Source organism: Hoplias malabaricus, chromosome 18, assembly GCF_029633855.1.
Source record: "Hoplias malabaricus isolate fHopMal1 chromosome 18, fHopMal1.hap1, whole genome shotgun sequence".
NCBI lineage: Eukaryota > Metazoa > Chordata > Actinopteri > Characiformes > Erythrinidae > Hoplias > Hoplias malabaricus.
Genome location: NC_089817.1, coordinates 28,385,434 through 28,409,874, shown reverse-complemented (window position 1 = coordinate 28,409,874; position 24,441 = coordinate 28,385,434). Strand labels below are relative to the sequence as shown.

General features: G+C 46.5%; 2 protein-coding genes across 2 annotated transcripts in view; both read right to left on the bottom strand.

Annotated features, from left to right (window-relative positions):
* Positions 1-341: 341 nt before the first annotated feature.
* LOC136674319 (unconventional myosin-XVIIIa-like) overlaps positions 342-24,441 on the bottom strand; it is a 93,979-nt gene continuing 69,879 nt past the window's right edge. The window contains exons 29-42 of the mRNA XM_066650251.1: positions 23,648-23,771; positions 23,363-23,563; positions 22,192-22,302; positions 21,977-22,081; positions 20,904-21,050; positions 20,664-20,777; positions 17,724-17,840; positions 17,515-17,598; positions 14,610-14,747; positions 13,967-14,152; positions 12,833-12,972; positions 11,287-11,331; positions 6,529-6,651; positions 342-3,235 (exon numbers count right to left, since the gene is read on the bottom strand). Coding sequence (XP_066506348.1) covers positions 3,103-3,235; positions 6,529-6,651; positions 11,287-11,331; positions 12,833-12,972; positions 13,967-14,152; positions 14,610-14,747; positions 17,515-17,598; positions 17,724-17,840; positions 20,664-20,777; positions 20,904-21,050; positions 21,977-22,081; positions 22,192-22,302; positions 23,363-23,563; positions 23,648-23,771 — 1,768 coding nt within the window. The 3' untranslated portion in view covers positions 342-3,102. The remainder of the gene's footprint in view (positions 3,236-6,528; positions 6,652-11,286; positions 11,332-12,832; positions 12,973-13,966; positions 14,153-14,609; positions 14,748-17,514; positions 17,599-17,723; positions 17,841-20,663; positions 20,778-20,903; positions 21,051-21,976; positions 22,082-22,191; positions 22,303-23,362; positions 23,564-23,647; positions 23,772-24,441) is intronic.
* LOC136675116 (uncharacterized) lies at positions 4,536-6,425 on the bottom strand. Its single transcript, XM_066651540.1, has 2 exons — positions 6,409-6,425; positions 4,536-6,039 (listed from the first exon to the last, which is right to left on the bottom strand). Exons 1-2 carry the CDS (start codon positions 6,423-6,425, stop codon positions 4,536-4,538), a joined length of 1,521 nt encoding a protein of 506 aa, XP_066507637.1.

Here is a 24,441-nt window from a genome sequence, read left to right as displayed (position 1 = left end):
TTACGCCGAATGCTCACATCGATGCAACACACGGAGGGAGGGACTCACACTAGGGGGCAGCTTAGCATCCCATTTTAGACTGTGGGATGATACCAGGGGAAACCCACGCAGACACAGGGAGAACACACCACCTGCAGCACCATGATGCCGCTTTCACGTCCTCCACGATCCTTCAAGACTTTAACTAAAGGCTACCTACATATACAGGTGCGTCATAACACATGAATAAGCATGGAATAACACATTTATAAACCATTAAAACGGGAATATTCCTGAAGAGCCTATGTAAAAGAGATGAGAAAAACCACAACAAAAGAGACAATGCAAACAATCACCCTTCTTTATTTACAATAAAACTAATGCCTCATTCCTAAGTTGATGTATATGAGCTGTTTCTCAAATATATATATAATAAATATACTATATTTTCCTTTGCTTTTATTGCATAAGCTACAACAGTAGCGCACACAACGTGTCGTTTCACACATTTTGGTAAGAAAACATTCCTACATTAAAAAAAAAAAAAGGAGATATTAAGCAGAAGCTAAATGAGATGCTAATAAACCTTCCAGCAAACGCATTACATTCTACCCCTGGTTTATTGCGAGAGCACACAAAAGCCTGGGGATCAAAAACAAATCATATTTGTATGTTATAACTGTTCTACACCAGTCCATAATTCACACACTGTGTTTTGGCAGATATATATTTATAACACTAAATATTCATAATTCTACTGTCTCCAGCTACGGGACATCAGTGTTAAGGCAAAAAAAAATGTAAATGAATCCAACATGAAAATAGATTCTGAGAATTTCACATTTAAAAGGATTTTTGAAGGAATGGTTTGGCAGAAGTTAGATTTCCCCAACTGCCCACCTGCCCCAGCTGTAGCCCACCAGCCAAAGTCTGAAGCTACAAAGCTAACATTAGCGACGTTTACACAAACATCACAGTGTAGCACCTCAGGTGCTGCCCTTCAATCCTACAGTTAAAAAAAAACAAAGTGGATCCTTCAAACTGAACTTGTTTATAAATAAGAAAAACACGAATCGCAACTGTAACCCAAAATCCGGTGATCCAAGATGGCTGACTGTGGGGTTCGGCTATGCGCTGAAGTTTTGTTTGTTGTGACGATTGTCTCCCAGTAAAGACTGGTTCAGACCTCCCTCGAAAATAAAACAACGCACCAGTCGCTTGGTGACGACAACACACCTCAACTGCTCATTGGTCAGAGCGAATATGTTGCAGGAGTGGGGGGAGGGGCACAAAGGAGGGTGAGGGCGAGTGTGAAATGTGGTAAAATGTGGACAACAATTTGTCATTGTACATTTTCCAATTAGAATTAATGCATGTTTATCACATCAGAAAAAAAAGAGAGAGGTGTTTACACTGGGCTCTGAAAGAGTCGATTGTTAGCGAACCAGCCACCGATTGTTAGCGATGTAGCTCCAGCTCTAAACTAAAGAAGCAAGTGTCTCAGCTGATCAGGGGCGAGTGGGAAATGACGGAAATCTAATACTCTGCCGAACCAATGTAGGCTTCGGAAAATAAAGTAGAGGCATCTGGAAATAAATAAAAGATACGTGAATCCAATCCCTTTGAAAACAGTAAGTGCAGCGAACCCAACGAGATCTGAGGAGATAAAGAAGTGATCAAACTGAAGAGAGCACCGAGGCTGACGAACGTCCAGCAGTTTAAAGACAAACGTCACGACGTCCACACAGCAGCGGTCTGACTGAGCAAATCTCTGGAAAAAAACAAGTCCCGGTTCCTAAAGGTAAAGAGCGTTTTTCTCACAATAATGATGCCGAGTGTTTACGTTTCCCCCTGGAGAGAGGTCTCGGCAAACGTTTCCTACAGACAGCATTATGTCACCGAGGCTGTTAGAGGAAGCAGGCGGCGGCGGTGGGCAGTTGGCCTGCTGTGCTAAGCCCAGCTCAGGTTCAGAAATATCGATACAGCTCCCGTAAGCTGGCGTCCTGCTTCCACAGAACGGGGAAATAACACTTCAGCTGCTGCTAAAAGAAAGAATAGGCTGCTTTGAGAAGTGTTGTTTGGAACGAAACCTCATATCTCCCATATGGGGAAAGCCTTCTTTGTGCTGAATGGGTGTTAATGGAGCATGGTTATTGTTCGAGTCGTTGTGGACCTAATCCGTTCATCCTTTAATCAACAAAACCCCACTTTTAAGAGCAGTGGGCAGTCCATATTCAGATATAAAGGTTTTACCCCAATTGTGACTATGATAAAGTGAATAACCCACCTTTTAAAAATGATTTCCACAAGTGAAACCATCTCGAATGTGACTTGTAGTCCATGCATACTGAGTTGGCCCACTTTCACCCAGATTTCCAATGCTCAGGACCCCCACAGGACCACCGCAGTAGGAGGGCACCACCATTTTTAAAACCCCTCAGACTCACTGGGCCAAGAACAGTCCACCAAGCCGACAGCGCCCTCTGTCCTCTGATGACGGTCTACAGGATATGACTTTACATCTACAAGGTGGACCAACGAGGTAGGGGTGTCTAACAGAGTGGACGGTGAGTGGACATAGTGTTTAAAAACTCCAGCAGCCACTGCTGTGTCTGATCCACTTGTACCAACGCAACACCCACTAACACACCACCACCTGCTTCCTGCACTGGCGTGGTCCTGTAGGGGTCCCGGTCTTTAAAACATAGGGCGGAAAGGGGGCAAACTATGTATGCAGAGTAACAGATATGGCTTTCATCTAATGGATCATTGGAGTAGAATTAAGTAGATGTTTAAGGATGGGAATTTTGGAAGCCAGCAGTGGTCTCCTCCTGGAGCCTTAAAGGCGACAGTCCTCTGATGAGAAGTTTGTAGCGTAAAGAACACTTTAAGAGGCAATCTTTTCAAAGCAGACTCACGGACTTCACTCCGCCCACGTCTTTAGATTCTTATTTTAAAGCTCTATTATTAAATAACACAAACCACAGGCGCTAAGCTGGAGTTTATTTTGTCCAAAAAGGCCGCTAGCAGCCCAGAGTCTCTGAGACGGACAGAAGGCAAGATCAGGGAGTGAGAAAATCTCCCAGAATCCAGTGCAGTGCTGTTATTGGCGACAGTTTGGGACTATGCCGTGGCCTCTGAAAGCCTGGGATCATCATTGTTGTCGCTCACAAGACTCTGGCTGGTCTCCTGGAGGTCTTTCTCCTCCGTCGTTTCTTCCTCTGTTCGGCTCAGGTGACTCCTGTAGGGGACGGGGCTGGAGGGGGGAAACAGAAAAGTGATGCTGTTAGACAGAATACAAAATGAAGGAGAAGGGTGCGATTTTAAACAAAGCTTTTCAGCTGGAGCTCTGTCTTGGGTGGTCTAACTCCTCCAGGGGCTCCCGACTGGTTCTGGAGACCTCCATTCCTTCACCACGTCGGATCTAACCAACATTAACATGACCCTTTCTGCTACTGTCACGTCATGTTTAGACACATTGGGACTGTCCCGACCCTTTGTCTGAGTCTGACCAATCACAGCACTGGACCCTGATAATGTGGGAGCGAATAGACGAGGTTAAACCGAGCAAAATTGGCACAACGAGTGCGGAAAAATAAGAGAACTCACTAAAAAAATAGAGAAAACAAAGATGGAACCGAGCGAAAACGGCTTAAAAACCAGAGCTTCTGCTCCTCACTGCTGTGCACTCAGGGTCGGGGTGAACAGCGAGCGGCTCATTATTATTTAAAGGAACAGGCGTTTAAATCAGCCGTTCTGAATAGTGATATAAATAAAACTGTGCAGCCCAGGACCCGCAAACCACAGCTAACTAAAGCTAACTACATCAAAGTTTATCCAGAAACTCTCATTCCTAGAGAAACAAGGTGTTTCAAAAGTTATTTATTTACTGTACACTCCACACAACACTAAAACCACAGTAAATTAATCTTGGCTGATTTTTTTGTCCATGATTAAACGCTCTTAGCTTTAATAGATGTTTTTAACACCCCACTGCAAACTAAATGGCTTATAGTGTATCAAACACTAAGAATTATAGCTGGTGCAGTATCAGCAAAAGAAAATAAAAACATATGCTGTGGAGGTCTGTCTAAATTAACTTCTCCGGAGCTAGTGCTGCTTGGTTGCAGTGGAGTCATTTATCACAATGTGAATTAGCATGTGTGCCTTCATGCAAGGCTCCCTGCTTCGCCGCTCTAAACAAACCTCTTTCTGGGGAAGAAGAAGAAGCAGACGATTAGATGATAAACCTATTCTACTCGAGGGGGGAAGGAAAGAAGTCGTGAAGCAAACCATGCTCTTCTCTGCGACTAAACAAAAGCTGTGTTAAGCAGGTCATTAATTTCAATCTCTTCTGCAAGTTAAACTTTAAAGAGTGTTAATAGTTCACGCCTGGCTGGGCCAAATGCCAGCCCTGCTCTCGAGAGCTCCACAGCATGCGGCGTAGACCATGGTTAGTTGTTAAACTGGTGTGAACACCATCCTAGTGTCGGTCCAGAGGTGGCTAATGTGTTAGTAGAACACCATGCGCTTCCTCCAGTCACCTGCTGCGTGTTTTAATCATCATCGGCTCTGTAGAGGTACTTCATCACCAGGCTGTCCATTTTCTTCTTCTTCTTCTTCATCTCTTTCTTGCTAGGGGGTCTCTCCACAGGACTGTCCGGTCCCCTTTCCTCGCCCGAACCCTCGGCCCCTTTCACCAAGCCCTTCTTGATGCTGCTGGTGCTCCTGTAGGAGATGGTTGACCCGGAGCTTGATGATTCAGAGGACGATTCAGACTCTGATGACTCCGATTCAGACGATTCAGATTCGGACTCACTCTCCTTCTTCCTTCCCTTCCTCGATCCCTTCTTCCCTTTCTTCCTGGAGCTCTTCCGGCGCTCCTCCTCTGAGGAGCTTTCAGATTCCGAGTCTCGATTGTTCTTCTTCTTCTTCTTGGCTTTCCGAGAGCTGCTGCGGCTGTGAGAGCTTAAGCCGCTGGTGGAGCGACCGTAGTCCAGGGCTGAGCCTGATGCCGAGCGTCGGAGACTGGACGTGCTTCGGCCCAAGCCGACGTCGTCGTCTTCGTCGTCATCTTGCAGGACGCTCTTGACACTGCAGGCACTCTTTCGGTTGTCCAGGCCTCCTTCTGTTCCGCCCTTGCTTTGCTCCTCGTCTGAGTCTTCCAGACTGCGGCGCTTGAACTTGATGGGTTTGAAGCTGAGAACTTCATTGATGGCTTTCTCCAGATCAGGGTCTAGATAGTTGCGGTGACCGGCTGGTTTGACATCCATGCCTTCTTCATTCGAGCGACCCTGGGAAGGGGTAGAAAGGCTTCGGACCAGAGATCGTGGGCTGTAGGCTGAGACTCCCCCCTCGCTGTATGCCACACTGATCGCATCATCGTCGTCGTCATCCAGGTCCACGCCGAACTCACTTAGCCTGCTGCTACGGGCCAAGGACGCCCTGGAGGTGACACTGACACTTCCGGGACTCTGTCCTCCAGAACGGCGAGTCATGCCGGGACTAACCGAAGACCCAAAGTCGCTACGGCTCTCGTCCCTCCATGAGGCACTGCGGCGCAAGCTGTAGTTGCTTAGAGTGGACATAGCATCGTCATCCTTGTCCTGGCTGCGGCGCACCGAGGTTCTACTGGGAGCCACCGAGGACACTGTCGATTCTTTATCAAACTCTGGGCTACTCTTCGTCCAGCGTCTGTCAAGGCCTTTCCTAGAAATGCTGGTAGCCTCAGAGTAAGCGAGGGAGATGACAGAGCTTCGATCATCTGGGTCATCTGCAGCCCTGTCCCCGGATTTGCTCTTTGCCTTGCGGAAGGAAGAACGGTCCGGGACATCCGGCTGCTCTTTTAGGGCACTGAAGAGGGAGCTCTCGTCCCCTGTGCCTCCGATGGAGTCCTTCAGGTTGGACCGCTTCCTGTAGCTGAGGGTGCTCATGACAGACACTGACCTGCTCTGATCACCAGTTTTGCCGTCTTTATCTTTGATTTCCAGACCTTCCTTACCTTCTTTTCCTTCTTTTACATCTTTGACATTTGCGTTAGCTGCATTAGGGTACTTGAGGCTTTTCGGGAGGGAGAGAAATAGACAGACAACGAAGATGGAAAGTGAAAAGGAAAAGGTAAATGATATAATGAAATGGAAATCCCTGAACAAATCAGACAGGAAAAGATAAACACATAAAAGTGAACTCCCAAAGTGCTATTTTTTTTTTTACAAATAAACATAGCAAATCCTTGAAACAGATGCCCCTTTAGCTTCCTCCTGGTGGAAAAAGCCACTGCAGGTAAACCGTGATATCGTCTTGACCCACCTAGCCTTCGGATACCTCTGTGAATCCCATCAGAAAAAGCTTCTGCCGCAATATTCCATTAGCTAAGCAATAATCGAGTGAAATAGCCCACCGTTCAGCACAGCTTCAGGTAGCACAGGCCCCAGCTCTCTCTCCATCCCCTCCCCCAGCCGAGTCTCGAGGAGGGTGAGATAAGGCTCTACCTTTTCAAGCCTAGGAGGAAGGTGCTGTAATAAGCAGGTAGAGCTGCTCGTTACTAACCTAGGGTTCTTGAAGCCGCCCTCGTCTGAAAGAGTCTTGGCAGAGCCCTTATTCTTTGAGAGCCATGATTTCACCCCATCCACACGATCCTCCACCTCAGAGTCCAAGTCAGAGTCATCCCCACTGTGAAAAACAGAAAGAACAAATGGGTGACTGCCGTCATTTGAACTATGCCCAGCTGGTGTTATACAAATGTTAACGGGGAAGATGATGGTTGCCAGGAGAACACACAGGCATTCAAACATTTCAAACCTTGCTGTTGTGGGGGTTAGTAAGTCAGAGAACCCAACACATCAGGTAAGGGATTGACCGGTGGGGAATGGTGGGATGTAAAGAACAGTGTATTGACTTGAGTTAAACAAGGGTAAACAAATACAGTGGGTGGGGTGGAATGAAACCCTGTGTGAGTCTATGAAGCAGTGGAATTGTGTTCTCAGAACCTCTGGACAGAGCACTATCCAATACATGGGCTGCAGGGGACATTGCTGTGTATAATTGCTGCCATATTGTGTACTTACTCAATACCAAGAAATAGTTTTATTGTTTATTTCAATGCTTTTAGTCCTCAGGTAAATGTCACGTTCATCTATGTCAGTCAATAGACAGGAGCTCAGGCCGTGTCTATACAGTGCACATCACAGATAATAAAGCTAATAACACTGCACCCAGTCTCTTACACTAGTGAAAAAACACAATCACTGAAGCTTGTATATGACCAGTTTTCCACTAGATCCTATGACAAAAAATGCTAATAGGGCTAACAGAGGATAAGGGTAATTTTCTACTCATTAAACAGCGCAGCTGTGGGTATAAGCGTGGGATCTTATACCCCTTGATGTGAAGATGCGATGAGCCTCTCTCCAGCTCAGCGCACATCACACCTGACCTCACAAATGCTCTCAATGCTCAATGGCATTTAATTCTCACAGTAACGAATGAACAATGAAATTAGTGGAATGCAGTGTATACATTTCCACAAATGTTTGGCTGTACAGTGTTGGTAAAACCCCTCTTAGATCATGCTCCTCTAAACCTACCTAAACACTCCCATTTCCACCCTTAATGAATTATACGCTGTGATATAGGCTCCAGAACGAGTCAAGTCCAGGCTCTACACAGAATTCAAATTTGCAAGTTGCCTCTTGAAGGCACAATTAAGTGTGCCAGCCCGGCCGGCCTGTGGTAATGGTTTTCTGTCTGGAAGCCTCTCTGAATGCTGTTAGCGAAGCTGTGCTGGTACCGTGCAATTCAGCCCAGTCAATAACCAGTAGAGAATGCATGAGAGGGGGGAGATGGATAGAGAGGGAGAGAAACAAATCTACAAAAAGTCCTTTCAATCCATTCTCATTTAAGCTTCATCGACACATGGACGGCCGTTTAGAGCCCACCGCTATTTGTAAGTACAATGACAAAGGTTCAATATTTTCTATCTTCAAAAGAGCATCCAACATTTCCATTTTTCATTTCACATCATCCCAAGTGACATATACTTTCTGAACCCATGACAGCGGTGGGGGAGTGCAGTGTTTGGAACCTTGCCGAAGGGGTCGGTAAAGCATGGTGTGCTTTGGGAGTGAGGAGCTGAACCTCAGTCTGCCACAAAGAAGGCAACTGCTGCATTTGCAGTCGACCTAATCACAGTGGTACCACAACGTGAATGTCTGAGCCCCATGGGTGAACTGGCGTTGATACCGGCATCTGTGCATGGAGCTTGCCCTTGCTACTTATTCAGCTATGTTTACGCTTCTGCTACATAATCTGTGTTGATTGATTTTGCTATCAATATCACCCCAATGGCCTACAGCCACACCACGTATACCAAGTCATTTCTCTCTCGCTTGAGCTGAACCCCGAATCCAAAACAGTGTCAGGAATCATCACTGTTAGGTTCTGATTCTGTTTTAGTCTTGTGTTTGCTTGTGTCTAGTTTCCCATTTCCTTTATTGTGAGCTGCTAGGCAGTGATTTGACGGAGCTCACAGGTGCACCCTATTGTAGCTGATAGTTAAGCATCAATATAGACACAAGGTCAAGTCACAATTTCCCAAAGACCCAGCATCTTTTTGCGCTAAGAGTCCATCTCGGCATATTTGGGAAACCTTAAATGCCCAAACCATGATTCCAAAAGCTATGGAATAGTGGTCAACGTTGTTGGGTGCACTTTCCTGACACGAGTAGATGGGCTCTTCAGGGCCATTCCCATTTACTTGGATCCATGTCCATAAACGACTGGGCACTGCCCGAAGGGAGGCAGTTATTATATGTGGTCATTAGCACCTCCAGCATGCACACACCCATACCCACACACACACACACACTTCGGAGTGATGCACGGAGGCCTATAGGCAGTGATTTGTGCCAGGTGTTGCTGGGATAACAGCCTGTCCTCTCTGGGCCCTCGGGGAGAGAGGAAGGTGAAACACTCTTATTCCTGTTGTGATCTGTGATCTTTTTTTGGTGCCTGAAGCAAGATTTGACATTCCACTATAGTGTGTATACGCCATTACCCTTCCCTCTGGCCACGAAATACAGAAAGAAAAAAAAAAATCTCAGTTCTGGGAGTGAAATCATCTTGTTTTCTCCCACCTGCCAGCCTCCTCGCTTGGCCGCAAAACGGCGAAACCGTCTCACAATGACAAACGCTTATAAGCTATTTCCAAACCCATCGAGGCCTGCTTTCCTCACATTCAAAGAACCTTCCGGGACTTGTGAGAAAGTGTGAAATCTCTGTCATAATCCTGCTAATTCCTTCCAGTCCAGATATAAGTCACTTTTATAATTAATCCTGACCTATGATGTCTTTTAATTACTCATTACCTATTCGTTCACACACTGACACCTGAGGTCAAGCTCACACACTCATCCAGTCACTCTCTCAAACACACACACACACCCATGGAGAGTTTCACACACTCACACAAGTCATCAAAACGTGGCTTTATCAAAAATGGACCCGACCGCAATTGGACAGAAGCGCTACGTAATGGGGCGCATTGCATTTGATGTCGCACCTTATTTGCGTCCCCTGCCTTAAACCACGGCTCGAGCGCCAAGCAACAAACATGGGCGGGCAGATTCCGTCTGGACAATCATCAGCTGTGACAACACAGTCCTATTGGTTCCATATCTCTGTTCCACCCAATTAGATTTATCATTAAAGCTGCTGTAGCTACTCCCCCTCCCCCAACTCTGCGTTCACTTCTGCTGTTCAGTCATCCACACCCAACGCTCAGGCTGCATAATACACACACACTCACACACACACGTGTACGCACCAAAACTGTGCAGCATTAATCAAACCACACAGCTGGAATCTATGTTACTGCCTCATAATAACAGCACTAGTTAACGCCTGAAAATAAATCACACTCCGCAGGAAGATACTCCCCCATCGCACGGCTCAGTGCAAAAGTCTGGGGAGAAAATAAACGATAATTAATGCTGCAGAAAAAGCTAAGTTCAATATTCTGTTCCACCTTAAATGGTGCAGCAATTACATTTATGCCCCTTTACTGAAAGCTTCCACATTTGTTTAAGGCAGCATATGTTAAGGTTGTATGGAATGTCCCAGTGGTACTCTTTGCCCGGTTTTCAGGAGATTGCAGGTTCGATCCTACCTAGCAGGTAGGTGTCGCAGTCACACAGCTACAGGGACCTGGAGGTTGTGGGTTCGATTCCCGCTCCGGGTGACTGTCTGTGAGGAGTGTGGTGTGTTCTCCCTGTGTCTGCGTGGGTTTCCTCCGGGTGATTGTCTGTGAGGAGTGTGGTGTGTTCTCTCTGTGTTTGCGTGGGTTTCCTCAGGGTGACTGTCTGTGAGGAGTGTGGTGTGTTCTCCATGTGTCTGCGTGGGTTTCCTCCGGGTGACTGTCTGTGAGGAGTGTGGTGTGTTCTCCCTGTGTCTGCGTGGGTTTCCTCTGGGTGACTGTCTGTAAGGAGTGTGGTGTGTTCTCTCTGTGTCTGCGTGGGTTTCCTCCGGGTGATTGTCTGTGAGGAGTGTGGTGTGTTCTCTCTGTGTCTGCGTGGGTTTCCTCAGGGTGACTGTCTGTGAGGAGTGTGGTGTGTTCTCCATGTGTCTGCGTGGGTTTCCTCAGGGTGACTGTCTGTGAGGAGTGTGGTGTGTTCTCCCTGTGTCTGCGTGGGTTTCCTCCGGGTGATTGTCTGTGAGGAGTGTGGTGTGTTCTCTCTGTGTCTGCGTGGGTTTCCTCAGGGTGACTGTCTGTGAGGAGTGTGGTGTGTTCTCCATGTGTCTGCGTGGGTTTCCTCCGGATGACTGTCTGTGAGGAGTGTGGTGTGTTCTCTCTGTGTCTGCGTGGGTTTCCTCCGGGTGACTGTCTGTAAGGAGTGTAGTGTGTTCTCTCTGTGTCTGCGTGGGTTTCCTCCGGGTGCTCCGGTTTCCCCCGCTCCCGTCTCCTCCCCTGCCCGGACTGCACCAACACACAGAGTGGACACACTGAACACATGCGATGAGTGATCTGATCCATGCACATGAGGGAAAACAGATGAGGGAAGCTGGATGCAATTTTAAAAGTAACACAAACGACACGACAGCGGCGATGAGGATGCAGCCAGATGTGGTGTTGCGTTAAAGTCATTTTACTTTCACAGATCCGTAATTAATCTATTCTCAGAAATGACTTATTTATCATAGAGTCAGGTGTGAAGAGCTGTCATTTGGTTTGTTCTGAGTTTAGATGAACACAGCACCACTCTGCTGCACTGGCCATGAATGAAGAGCAAGCTTCGAGCTCAGGTTCCTCACGTTTTGTTCTTCCGTTTCTGATACTTGGTCACCATGTCTTGTAAACTGCATTGCACGCACACACACACACACACACACACACACACACACACACACACACCCAGAAGGGAAAGGAGAAGAAGAGAGAAAGCAGATGAGTGAGTTTTAAATGACACAAAGTAGGAGGAGGCCGGAGTCTGAAATCTCTGCGTAGTGTGTGCACTGCACCTGAAAGAACTGGAGACCGTTATTGATACATTATTAACAGTGATCAGTATTCTAGGAAGGGGCTGAAGAGAACCTTGTAAGTCCATTCAAGCATTTCCAATTTATATTTGTTGCAATCATCTGTGAAAATTTCATGACAAATTGAAGGAGGGAAATGAATCCGAATTCTCTCTATACTTTTTCTAGCATTAATATTTAACAGGTTCGCCTCGCCTGTAAATCACTATTTTGGAGATATGTGCTGCCTTTGGACAGCAGCGATATGGGTCTGTGTGTGTGTGTGTGTTGGGGGTTTATTTCTTCATACAGTGGCTCTCCCTGACCTCCTGTTTGCCTGGGGAAAGAAACTGAAGGGGAGGTATAAACTCTCAGCCTCTACATTGTTTACTTCAGAGACACACAGAGGTAGTGGAGCTCTCCTCCAGCTCAGTGAAAAAGAAGCCTCCTCAGTGGGACGCTAAACAAGAGGGAAAAAAACAACACAAGGATACAAGAAGCGGGCTCATGGGACACCATTAAACCAGTCCGCTAACACAAACAGAAAGAGAGAGAGAGAGAGAGAGGGAGGGAGAGAGAGAGAGGGAGGGAGAGAGAGAGAGAGATAGAGAGAGAGAGAGAGAGAGAGATAGGGGAGAGAGAGAGAGAGAGAGAGAGAGAGAGAGGGGGAGAGAGAGGGGAGAGAGAGAGAGAGAGAGAGGGAGGGAGAGAGAGAGAGAGATAGAGAGGGAGAGAGAGAGAGAGAGAGAGAGAGAGGGAGAAAGAGAGAGAGGAAAGAGAGAAAGAGAAAGAGAGAGAGAGGGGGGGAGGGGAGAGAGAGAGAGAGGAGAGAGAGACAAAAACAGTCTATAGATAAAGAACAGAGAGAAAAGAAGAAAATGAATTTCAACCCAAAACATGGCAAAAACTAATCTCATCTTCCACTGGTCTGTGTTTCTCAGCGCGGGGTATCAGCCAAAGCCTCATATCTACAAAAACATGAGAAGAGCCACCAAAACAATGCCACTCTGCAATATTTGAACAAACAATGGGTTTTAGTGAACAGTTTCTTAAGATTTAGGGAACAAATTAAACGCTGTGGATTATAAATATTGTTGTTAATTTATTCATTTCATATAAATCATAGCAGCAGACTATTTTTCCCACATGTGAACATTCAAAATTGTTATTGTATGTGATAATACTACAGCTATGGCTTTTAAAACAGGGAGAAAGATTGTGGCTGTTGACCCCATCTGGTTGAACATGTTCTGAGGGGTGGATTAAAATGGCTGAAAGTTGCTATCTTTTTGTGTCACTGTCACTAGATCAAACCTGGGACTGTGGTTTGAGAGGGACATACCTGTTGATGAGGTCATCATTATCGTCACTCTCCATTTCGTCCTCGATGGCTGCCTGCAGGTCACCGATCCTCTTAAAGGCCAGCTTCAGGTCCGACTGCAGGCTCTGATTGGCTGCTTCCAGGCTCTCAATGTCCATTTCCTGTTGAAAGAGAATCGGAAGTTCATTAAACGTTCCCGTCTCTTACACAGGAGTCGGTTAATCACTTTAATCACTTGTTTTTATTATTTGTACATTACTCTTATTGTTTTATGGGGTGGGGGGCAGCCGTGGCCTATGGGGGGGCAGCTGTGGCCTATGGGGGGCAAGCCGTGGACTATGGGGTGGCAAGCCGTGGACTATGGGGGGGCAAGCCGTGGCCTATGGGGGGGGGCAAGCTGTGGACTATGGGGGGGGGCAAGCCGTGGCCTATGGTTGGTCAAGTCGTGGCCTATGGGGGGGAAAGCCATGGACTATGGGGGGGCAAGCCGTGGCCTATGGTTGGTCAAGTCGTGGACTATGGGGGGGCAAGCCGTGGACTATGGGGGGGCAAGCCGTGGACTATGGTTGGTCAAGTCGTGGACTATGGGGGGGCAAGCCGTGACCTATAGGAGGGCAAGCCGTGACCTATAGGAGGGCAAGCCGTGACCTATAGGAGGGCAAGCCGTGACCTATAGGAGGGCAAGCCGTGGCCTATAGGAGGGCAACGGTAGCCTGGTGGTTAGGGAACTAGGCGTGTAACCAGAAGGTTCACTGCCCCCCTAGTGTTCACTAATGTGTGTTTCACTGCACGGATTGGACTAAATTAAAAATTCCTCTGTGTGAAAGCATAGTGGCCAATAAAGTGCTTCTAATTCTAAATAATAATCCTATTATGCTTATAATCATTTGATCCCATTGTCTGAGGAATTCTTGTTTACTCAGTTACACTCAGAATAGTCCTCTCTCAGTCCATTCTGAATTTATATAACAGTGCACATGGTGTGAATGGAACTGAACTCAAACGAATTGGAATTAAGTTAATTTGAAACTGAGTTTGAACTGATTTGAACTAAACTGAATGAAACTGAATGAAACTGAATTGAAACTGAACTGAATTAAATGTCCATCAGTTTAACAGCCTTTAACCTAACGAACCTGGACATGTTTTTCTCACCAGTTCGTGTTTCTTGCGACTGGCCTCTGCCTCTTTCTTGGCCACTTCGGTCATTTCCTCTTTGATGTCTCGGAGCTGCCGCTGCAGGCGTTTGTTCTGCTCCTTCTCTCGGTTCTCCCCGGACACATGCTGGTCCTTCTCCTCCGTCATCTTCTCCAGATTCTCTTTCAGACGAGCCACTAGGGTCTGCAGGGATGAAGATGTGGGTGTGTGAACACTGCAGCCATGTTTTATTGTCAGAACTCATGATAATGGATGATAAAATTAGTCAACGTGCAATCATGCACTTCAAATACAGTTTACAGACGTTTACTGTTGCTATGGCTCCACCTGTAATAACAAGTTCTTTACCTACTTTCACTTATATGTTATTAATGCTGTGGAATTTGAAGCAATGCTTGTAGCTCCCAGTGAATATTTATAAGAACAGCAAAGAAAACAGTATGTGACTGTAAAAACTGCACTGTAATTTACTGTAAAATTATAGAACCTTTTTACAGCACAGTTAGGTTCATTCTAAAAAGCACTGTACGAGTGGAAGTGCAGGAAATCAGTTCATTTCCACTCTCAAGTTTGTGTCTGGTGACTTCTGGAGAGCCTGGCAACCTGACCGCCCACCTCTCTCTCTCTCTCACTCACTCACCTCCAGGCGTTTGACCTGGGTCCTCTCGTACTCCAGCTTGGTTTCCAGCTCGCGGATCTTGGCCTCCTGCCGACTAACCAGAGACTTCTCCACCATGGACTGCTCCTGGAACTCAAGCTGACTCTGAAGAGACTGGAGCTGGGGGGAAAAAAAGCATCCAGGTCAGCAGCTCAGAGGTCATGACCTTTCAACCCACCTCCGTAATCTCCAGGCTTTGGACTTTTCTTTTCGAGGAGTGTGTGATATACCTGGAGTTGCTTTTACAATCCAACCTGCATGTACACGCACAATATATCGCCTCCCTGGGCTTTGATAGGTTACAACTTACATCTAATCTTGTGAAAAGTGTTTGATCATACAGGGTACTATCAATTTAATGTTTACAAAGGTGAATGTCATGTGAAACCACTGCTCTGCTGGTGCTTCCATAGAACAAGCCCCTCCAGACCCTGAGGAACTCTGAAAGTTGAAGGTTCAAGTCAGCCCTCATGAGGAAAACTCCAAACTTGAGGAAATGGGAGGCCTTGCCCTTAAGGGATGGAATGACTCACACCATTGCTTAAGGTCAAGCCACATGTTGGAGACTTCGTTTCAAGTTTCCAGGTTTTAGATTTCCAAGGGGCTGTATCTGTGGTCTCTTTGAGAACAAAGATGGAGATATTTAGTGCTTTAGAAATACTTACGGAGAAATATTTATCACGATAACGATAAAATATCACTCCACTGCCCACCGTTAGCAAAAACCCATCTCAAGGCTCTCCTAGGATATTCAACAGCTGCTGATGAGAAACATGAATTGATTTTCCCTAGAGTTACTTCTATATAAACAAACTTTCATCTTCACCATTTCATTCTAGGCAAAGCGCGCAGATGATGTGCATCAACCATGCAACTTTCAAGTCCGAGATAAGAGCCGTCTTCTCTTTTAATAACGGGAAAATGGAGAGAGAATTGGGGGAATAACAAACAAGCACTTGTCTTTGAGGAACGGCAAAGACAGGGCTGCTATCTTGTTGGTTTAGGAAGCCTGCTGTTAAGCTTCTTCCATGTGTCACAGCCAGCGTTTAAACGCCCTCGTACGGCTGCGACGATACGGACGCCACAGCTGTGGATCCAGTGCAGTTTGCTGAAAATTTAAGAGGCTTTGCATCACAGAAAGACAGAAACCGAAGCTCCCAATTTGGCGTCATTAAAGCGAGTGAACTGTGCTTGTCCAGGGAGCAGCTAATCACTGCTGGGCCACTGGATTTAGATAAGAATCTCAGACGATAGGAGCTTGTTAGGGCTATCTTAATGCCTCCAGCACTCTGAGACCCAAAGCATGGCTTGCTGTTCGATCCAGACAAGAGTTTCAAGTTCTTGGGGAGGAGGATTAGGGATGTTCCCCTGACTGAATCCACTAGTCTGCTAATCGGTCATAGAGGTCCTGGCTGACTAATTGCACTTATGTCTTTCCTTAGTCATTGTTTATATTCACAAGGACAATTTATGTTCTTTTTCAGGGGTGGGAATAAAACCTAAAATAGATGGAGCCTTAATAAATAAATAAATAAAAATATATAATAAAAACAGATATTAACATTTTTAAAGTTTACTGCAGGGGTCACAAACAGGCGGCCCGAAATCTGGGTCCAGACCCAGACACTGTCCGATCCGAACCTGGACCTGTAACTGATAAACTAATAAGAGCTGTTTAAATTTGAACAGAGTGTTTGTTTTAAATGGTGTGACCCTTCTAGTCGTTACGGTTCAGGTTTAGCGGTCCAGGAAACTCACAGACTAATCACAGGCATTTCTGTATATCACACGTGAGGCTACTCAGCCAAACAGATCTGTGCATTATGATGAGCACTGTGACGCCGCTGTCCTGGGGCCAGTAAGAATAGCCCAAGGAACGGATTCTGTTTACGGAAAAAGTCCCGTCCTTCAGCATAAAGAGCCAATCAGCTTGCTGCTAACAGATAAAGTCCCGCCCTCCAGCAATGAGAGCCAATCAGATTGCCGGTTGTGTACAGCAGTAAGTCAACTACAAACCATTAAGATCTTTATTTAAATCTGCATTGTTTTTTTTCCAAAATCATTGTTTTATTTATAAATTTTACTTAAAATAATAAAAGTATTTGTTATTCGTAATATTTATAAATTTTATTGTATATCGAAATGTAATTGAAAGAATAATTTGATTTGAAGTCCCTTTGTTAACGACATAAAACGTTGCTATAGCTACAAGGCTACTTCAACATGCAGGATTTGGCATGGATCATAATGTAGTTTATACATATTATATATTACTAACTTTCATGAACAATAGCTTAGAATACGTGTTATGTTTAAAAACAGATTTAACCCTAAAATAATGGAAAGAATATGGCCACTTTTTGAAGTTCAAAGTGCACTGCAAATCAAGTCGACTCCTAGAGTTTCAACTCTATGAATCATTGGCCAACAGCTGATACGAGTGACACGTAGATGCTCACAGAAATGATTCTTTGGGAGTTGACTCCTCTTGATTTTGATTCCACTTGTACAGCAAGACGATTTGGAACAATACTCTGGAAATAACTTTGGATACTTCAAAGGAAAACTCTTTGATTCTTTCCCCAAAATCATGAAACACAGCGGCAGATACCGAGGGGTGTGTTCTTTGTGGTGTGTGTCAAATTATATCAGAGTGTGGTTCGGAGTCATCTGAGCAGCAAACGACTCTGTGTTGGAGAGAGCAGTGGGAAATGTTTTCAAAAAAGGAGCATTTCCTGTTTTTATTTACTTGTGATTTTCTGTTCTCAAGTCAGAAATAGTGCGTTCATTTATCAGACGTTCACATCCTCGTGAACAATATTAACTCTTTATGGGATGTGTAATTTGTAGCATTTCTGTAGCTCGAGAAGGTATTATTTGGTCGTACCCTGTCTTGAATCTCTTGCTTCTCCTTCGCCGCCTCCTCCTGCTGGGCCTGCAGGTCACTGATCTGGGCCAGGTCTCTCGCCGACTACAACCAATAAATAATAATAATAATAATATAAATATGATGTAAATCCATCATGGGTGTCTCAAAATATCCACAGGTTAATCACAGTGGTGTGAATGTAGTAAAGAACCGGATCTCCTCTCGACCTGGGCCACAGCTGCCTTGTGCTTCTTCATCAGCTCGTTCATGTCCTCCTGATCCTCCTCCAGACGAGACTGCAGGTCATTCTTCTCCCTCTGCAGCCTGCTCACCTGCTCCTCCAGCTGCACACAACACACACACACACGTTATCTGAGAGCAGAGTACAACTTATGGGCATTTAGATCATGCCCTGAATCCATGTGTGTTTAACACGTAAATATCTCCACTATTCCTCGTGATTTTACTGAGCTTTAATGAGTCCGCGGTTTTGTTCTAGGAATTTGGTGATGGCCTTTGGGGCTGGAGGGGGGGGGGGGTGTTGCCCCTCTAGCTTTAGTTTCAGAGAGAGACCAACGACCCAAACGACCCCTATGCCTGCTCTTTTCGGCTTGCGGTTCTTGATCTAAATTCAAGAATTACAGCACATCAAAGCAAAACTAAGAAAAAAAATAACAGTTATGGATGTTTATATGCCCCCCCCTCCAACCCCCCCACACACTACCCTCAAATTAAACAGCCCTTCCCAAAAGCCCAAGTGGAAGCAGCCGTAATTAAACACGCCAATTAGCAGCTCCGAGCAGATCTGCACAACCTCCCACAGGACTCCGACTGTCATTTAAGTGCCATTATTATCATTAATACACGGCCCCTCCTGCAGGGAAAGCAAATTAATAGACGGAAACTAGTCGTAATCTAAATAAATTCAATAATAATGAGCTCATAAAAAGTGAAAGAAAACAACAGCACCAATACCGTTCATAACAACTCTAAAACAGACAAACAGATGTTTAGATTAAGGGCCCGAGCTAAGGGTCAATAAACCACCATGGTGCAGTTATTCCTCCATTTCTGCAGCATTCAGTAAAGAGTTGGTGGAGAGTGACGGACCCTCACCTTTCAATTGGCACTATCCCATTGCATGGTACTTGCTCTACTCAACTCTGCACGGCTCTACGGGCATTTTGGGACCAACTAGTTTGGGTTTCACTACAAAATATAGCTGAAGATAATAAACGAGTAAAAAATAAACACGTCTCAGCAAGAAATCCCTAGAGAAAACGATGACAGTCAGAGATCCCACCGTTTGACAGTGGAGCAGAGGGTCTACGTATTTTTTAATAGCGTCAAAACTTGTGGATCTTCGTAATTCTAGTTTTAATTTAGCTGGTGACATCACAAAACGCTGTCAGTATCAGAAAGGGCAGGCCTCGAAAACCACAACAACGACAGCAGTGTTATTAAATGGTGATTAGTCGTGTACAAAAATTACTGGGTATCAGGGATCAAAAAGCCAAGTAAAGCCAAGCCGAGTCGGGCAGGTTTTAGCTATAACAGCTGTAGCTACATAGTCTAATCACTACATCCAGGACGTGAACCCATTTATAATCGCCATAGAAATGCATGATACGATCAGTGTTTATGATCCTGAACTAACCGTCCGTCATCAGGCCCCGACCTTACAGCTGAAAACCATCAAATCCTCACCACAATGTTCCAAAAACCTGTGGTGAAGCCTTCTCAGAAGAACAGAGGATGAGAGGACGTCACTGCTGTACAATAAACAAATGGAATTTCAACTGAGAAGAGGTACAGTCGTAAATAACAAGGTTAACAACAGTCCCTTCAGGTCCTTTTCAGACTCCAACAGAGGGACACACTTTTTCCCGGGAAACGCAGACTGCACCCGGCTCTGCGGCAATCGGCCTGTAATCCGAGAATTATGAAAGAAAAGTGCTTGTTGGGGTCGTAATGACCGTGTTCCTGGCGGTTTGTAGTAAGAAACAGAGCAGGACTGAACACAGTGATTGCACGCGGTAATTGTATGTTGTTGGCGGAGGCAGAGACGAGGAGATTACATGCTTTAACTCCCGTCCTCACCCCCACCCAGAGCTGCACACAATAACCAGCCACACTGCTCATCAGAGCACTGCCCACACCTGAACTCGTCCAAAAACAGAGGCCACAGCGCAAGACAACAGAGGGAATGTATATGAAAATCATCTTACATCCAGCTCATAAATGTAGCATCTCTTATAAAAGTACAGTTGTAAGAATATTAAAAAGATATTTAATGCGTTTGATATATAAGTCAATTTTTCCCGCCAAAAATTAATCTTTGTAAGTGGTCTTTTAATATTTGTCATTTTAATTCCGCAGAGAACTGAAGGAACAAGTTGATGCTTCATAGAGTGGGTCCCTTACATGGGGGACCTGATAGATCCAGGCCATTAGGGGGCGGTAGAAAGGTGCTTTTATAACAAGAAGAAGAAGCACTACAGAAAAAAGCTGGAAATATGGATGCATTTAGCTTTTCACAAGAAATAATGCTCAACTTCAGCTGATGTAGACGCTTTTGTTGATCGTAATTCATACTTTAAAGGGTCTCCTCAGAAATCGGAGCTCTGTTGATTAATTGTGATCACTGAGGGCAGTGTTTAAATGATGCAGTCCGGGGGGGTGTGGCGCCCCTTATGAACACAGCAGTGGAGAACGTGTGCTTGTCCTTGAGTGGAAAGACTCAGGCCGGCGAGTGTTCGGTGTTTTTTCAGGGTCAGACAAGGCGTGTGGAAGGAGAGTGAACGCTTTGTCGATAGCCGTCTGTTAGCATTGCTAACCCGTTCCCTCGAGCGCTGTGAAAGCACAACCCGCCCAATCAATCTGGGAGACGCCTCACTTTGCAAACGGAACAGAATTCTTAATGTGGCCTTCGCTGCCTCTGCTCGGGTCAGTCCTTCATTTTCTGAGCATTGTAGCGAAGGTGTGTAAAGAATTAAAGGTGCAATGCGTCAGTTTTAACAACAGGAAGCAGCAGTTTTATCGTTTATGAATTTTTACTTTTTCTAGAAAGTGCAAGGCACATGAAATAATCAAAAACAGAGAGATAATGATACAGAGAAAGCTAGAGATGGAGAGAGAGAGAGAGAGAGATAAATCCCATCACTTACAGACATCTTGGCCTTGGACACGTCCTCCATCTGGATGTGAAGGTCCTCAATCTCTAGCTCCATGGACTTACGAGCTTTAACAGCAGTTGAAGAGGTGAACTCTGACTCCTCCAGCTGCCAGCAAACACACACACACACACACACACACACACACACACACACACACATTACGGTCAGACCTCCTCTTCCATTACCCCTCCCTGTACTCCAGACTCCACAGATCAGCGCTGAGCAGATCACCTGGTTCCTGAGCTGAGAAATCTCCCTCTTGCTCGGGGCGTTGTTCTTCAAGTGGTCCAGCATCACCTGAGCGTCCGCCAGCAGCACCTTGGTGCGCTTCAGGTCCTTTTTCAGACGCCGCTCTGTCTCCACGTCCCTCTGGCTCACCTGCAGAGACCATTCATTCATTATCTGTAACACTTATTAGGTTCAGGGTCGCGGTGGGTCCAAAGCCTACCTGGAATCATTGGGCGCAAGGCAGGAACACACCCTGGAAAGGGCGCCAGTCCTTCACAGGGCAACACACCACAGGAGAACACACCACACTCCTCACAGACAGTCACCCGGAGGAAACCCACACAGACACAGGGAGAACACACCACACTCCTCACAGACAGTCACCCGGAGGAAACCCACACAGAGAGAACACACCACACTCCTCACAGTCACCCGGAGGAAACCCACACAGACACAGAGAGAACACACCACACTCCTCACAGACAGTCACCCGGAGGAAACCCACGCAGACACAGGGAGAACACACCACACGCCTCACAGACGTGAGTCCCGCTCACAGTCACCTCGAACCCACAACCTCCAGGTCCCTGGAGCTGTGACAGAGACACTACCTGCTGCACCACCGTGTCACATTTGCACATCTCTTCACTTTGCACATCTCTGCCTCTTTTCTCTACCTCTCCATCTCTCTCTTCCTAAACCCATCCACAGAACTATCTGTTCTTCTCTCTCTCTCTCTTCTACACACGTCTAGAGCATGTATCCCATTCCCAGCTGGACATATGTGCACTGAGCGCACTCAGACTTTCCACCAGCACCAGGTGACTTTAAGGAGGCCCAGGTCTAAGACACTGTTCCTTGGCGCCTGGGCGCTGTGTAGTTTGATGTTATTTGGTGTTTGATTGTTACTGTAAGTGTCCTGCAGTTTGAGAACGGCTGTGTATGGAGATTATGGTTCTCATCATTAGTAGAGTTAGTAATAACACCGTAAGCGTCACTATAACAACAGGGGACATTCTCACACTGAGCCCCAGCAGGGACGAGGGGTGAGGGGTCAGAGCGGCCGTGGACCGTACCTGATCCTGGGCACTCAGCAGTTTACTCTCCAGATCTCTCTTCTCCCTCAGAACCCTCTGCTTATCGTCGTACTCCTCCTCCAACTGCACTTCCATCTGCTTCAGCTGTGGGATACATCGCACCACACACACATCACCAGGAAGATCCCACAGCAGAGCACAGATTTAAAAAACACCCCTAGTCAGAGGTTAGAGTATGATTTGGGCAGTTTTACCTTCTTACTGCAGGACTGTCTGATCTCCTCCACCTCTTCATCCTTGCCCTCGATCTCTTTCAAGTGCGTCTGCCTCTGCCTCTCCATCTCCATCTCCAGACGCAGCTTGGCCTGGCGCACGCACACACGCACACACACACAAACGCACGCAAACGCACGTACACATACACGCACACACACGCGCGCGCAGGTACACATATACGCATATACGCGCAAACGCGCAAACGCACACACACGCGCGCACCCACACGCACATGCGCAAATGCACGCACACACACGCGCACGTACACGCACATACACACACACGCAAACGCACGCACATACACACACACACACGTGCAAATGCGCGCACCCACACACACACACGCACGCACACGCGCACACGCACGCACCCACACACACAAGCACACACACACACACACACACAAGCACACACGTAAAACAAGCACACACACACACACGTAAAACAAGCACACACACACACACACACACACAGAGACACGCACACACTGTTTTCTAAACTGTACTAAACATCAATAAACCATCCCAGTTTTGTCTGAGTATGTGTTTCCCTCAGGTTTTCCCCAAACTCAGACAACGCTGTCAAAGTCAGAACAAAACCTTGTATCTTCATTAGAAATGTTCCAAAATGATTTCAAATACAGCCTTTCTCTGTTACTCTCCATTATTAAAGCAACACAAGGTAAGATTAAGTATTTTTGGGTGGGGGTGGGGTGAAAGAGAAGGGGGTGGGGGTAGTTTCTTACTGTTCTCCAAAAGTTTGGCTACATAGTGCAGTTTCTGCAGTGCTGAGCCTAGAGTAGCAATGACAGAGATTCTATTCTCCCTTTGACTGTAATTTTGATGTAAAAATACTACATATTGTTGCTTTAATAATGTTTTAGCCTGTTCTCTAATAAAATCATCACACTGAGAGGTACACACTGTTTCACCTTGCGCCTTTGCTTTTTTCCGTCTCACCAGTGACTAGTTTGCTGGTTTTTCGTGGTATTTCACGTGTTCCAATAAAATAAATCACATAAATATGAAGTAATGAAGTTCTCCAGTGGGGGGTGGGGGTGGGAGACCCTCTCAGTGGACACTGAACAGGTCACAGGTCTCAGAGAGGTCTTCCTCAGTCGATTATATGAATATCATTATCGGTCTCTACCTGCTCCAGCATCTGGATGGTCCCGGCCTGTTCGTCCAGCTCCTCCTCCTGATCTTTGACCTTGGCCTCCAGGTCGCGGAGCTGCTTCTTGAGCTTAGCCAGCGAGGCCTCATCCTTCGACTCCTGAGAGGAAAGATCCTGCAGCTCGGCCTCCAGCTGCTCCACCTTCACGTTCAGCCCACACAGCTCCACCTCCTTGTCCTACAGGAACACCAAGGGACAGCGGTGACAGGGATTCTCTCTCTGTCTCTCTGTCACACACACACACACACACACACGACTCACCTGTAGCTGTTGATGGAGTGTAAACACTTCTCCGGTCAGTGCATCTCTCTCTCTGGACAGTTTCTCCCTCTGATTCCTTTCCCTCTGAACTTCATCCTGGGACTGGTTCTGCTCCAGATCAAATCTGACACACGCACACACACATACACACACACACAGTTTTTAAAGCAACTCTAGGTAAGATTTGATATTTTTGCATGTGGGTACCCCTACTGGACTGTAATGGACGCTGGGCGGGGTTGGACTGACTGTGTGGAGACTGTTTAGGGGTTCTTACAGGGGTTAAAGGTTGTTGGGTTTTAGAGTGTGCTTGGACTTGGTGGGTAGAGACACAGGGAGAACACACCACACTCCTCACAGACAGTCACCCGGAGGAAACCCACGCAGACACAGGGAGAACACACCACACTCCTCACAGACAGTCACCCGGAGGAAACCCACGCAGACACAGGGAGAACACACCACACTCCTCACAGACAGTCACCCGGAGGAAACCCACGCAGACACAGGGAGAACACACCACACTCCTCACAGACAGTCACCCGGAGGAAACCCATGCAGACACAGGGAGAACACACCACACTCCTCACAGACAGTCACCCGGAGGAAACCCACGCAGACACAGGGAGAACACACCACACTCCTCACAGACAGTCACCCGGAGGAAACCCACGCAGACACAGGGAGAACACACCACACTCCTCACAGACAGTCACCCGGAGGAAACCCACTCGGACACAGAGAGAACACACCACACTCCTCACAGACAGTCACCCGGAGAAAACCCACTCGGA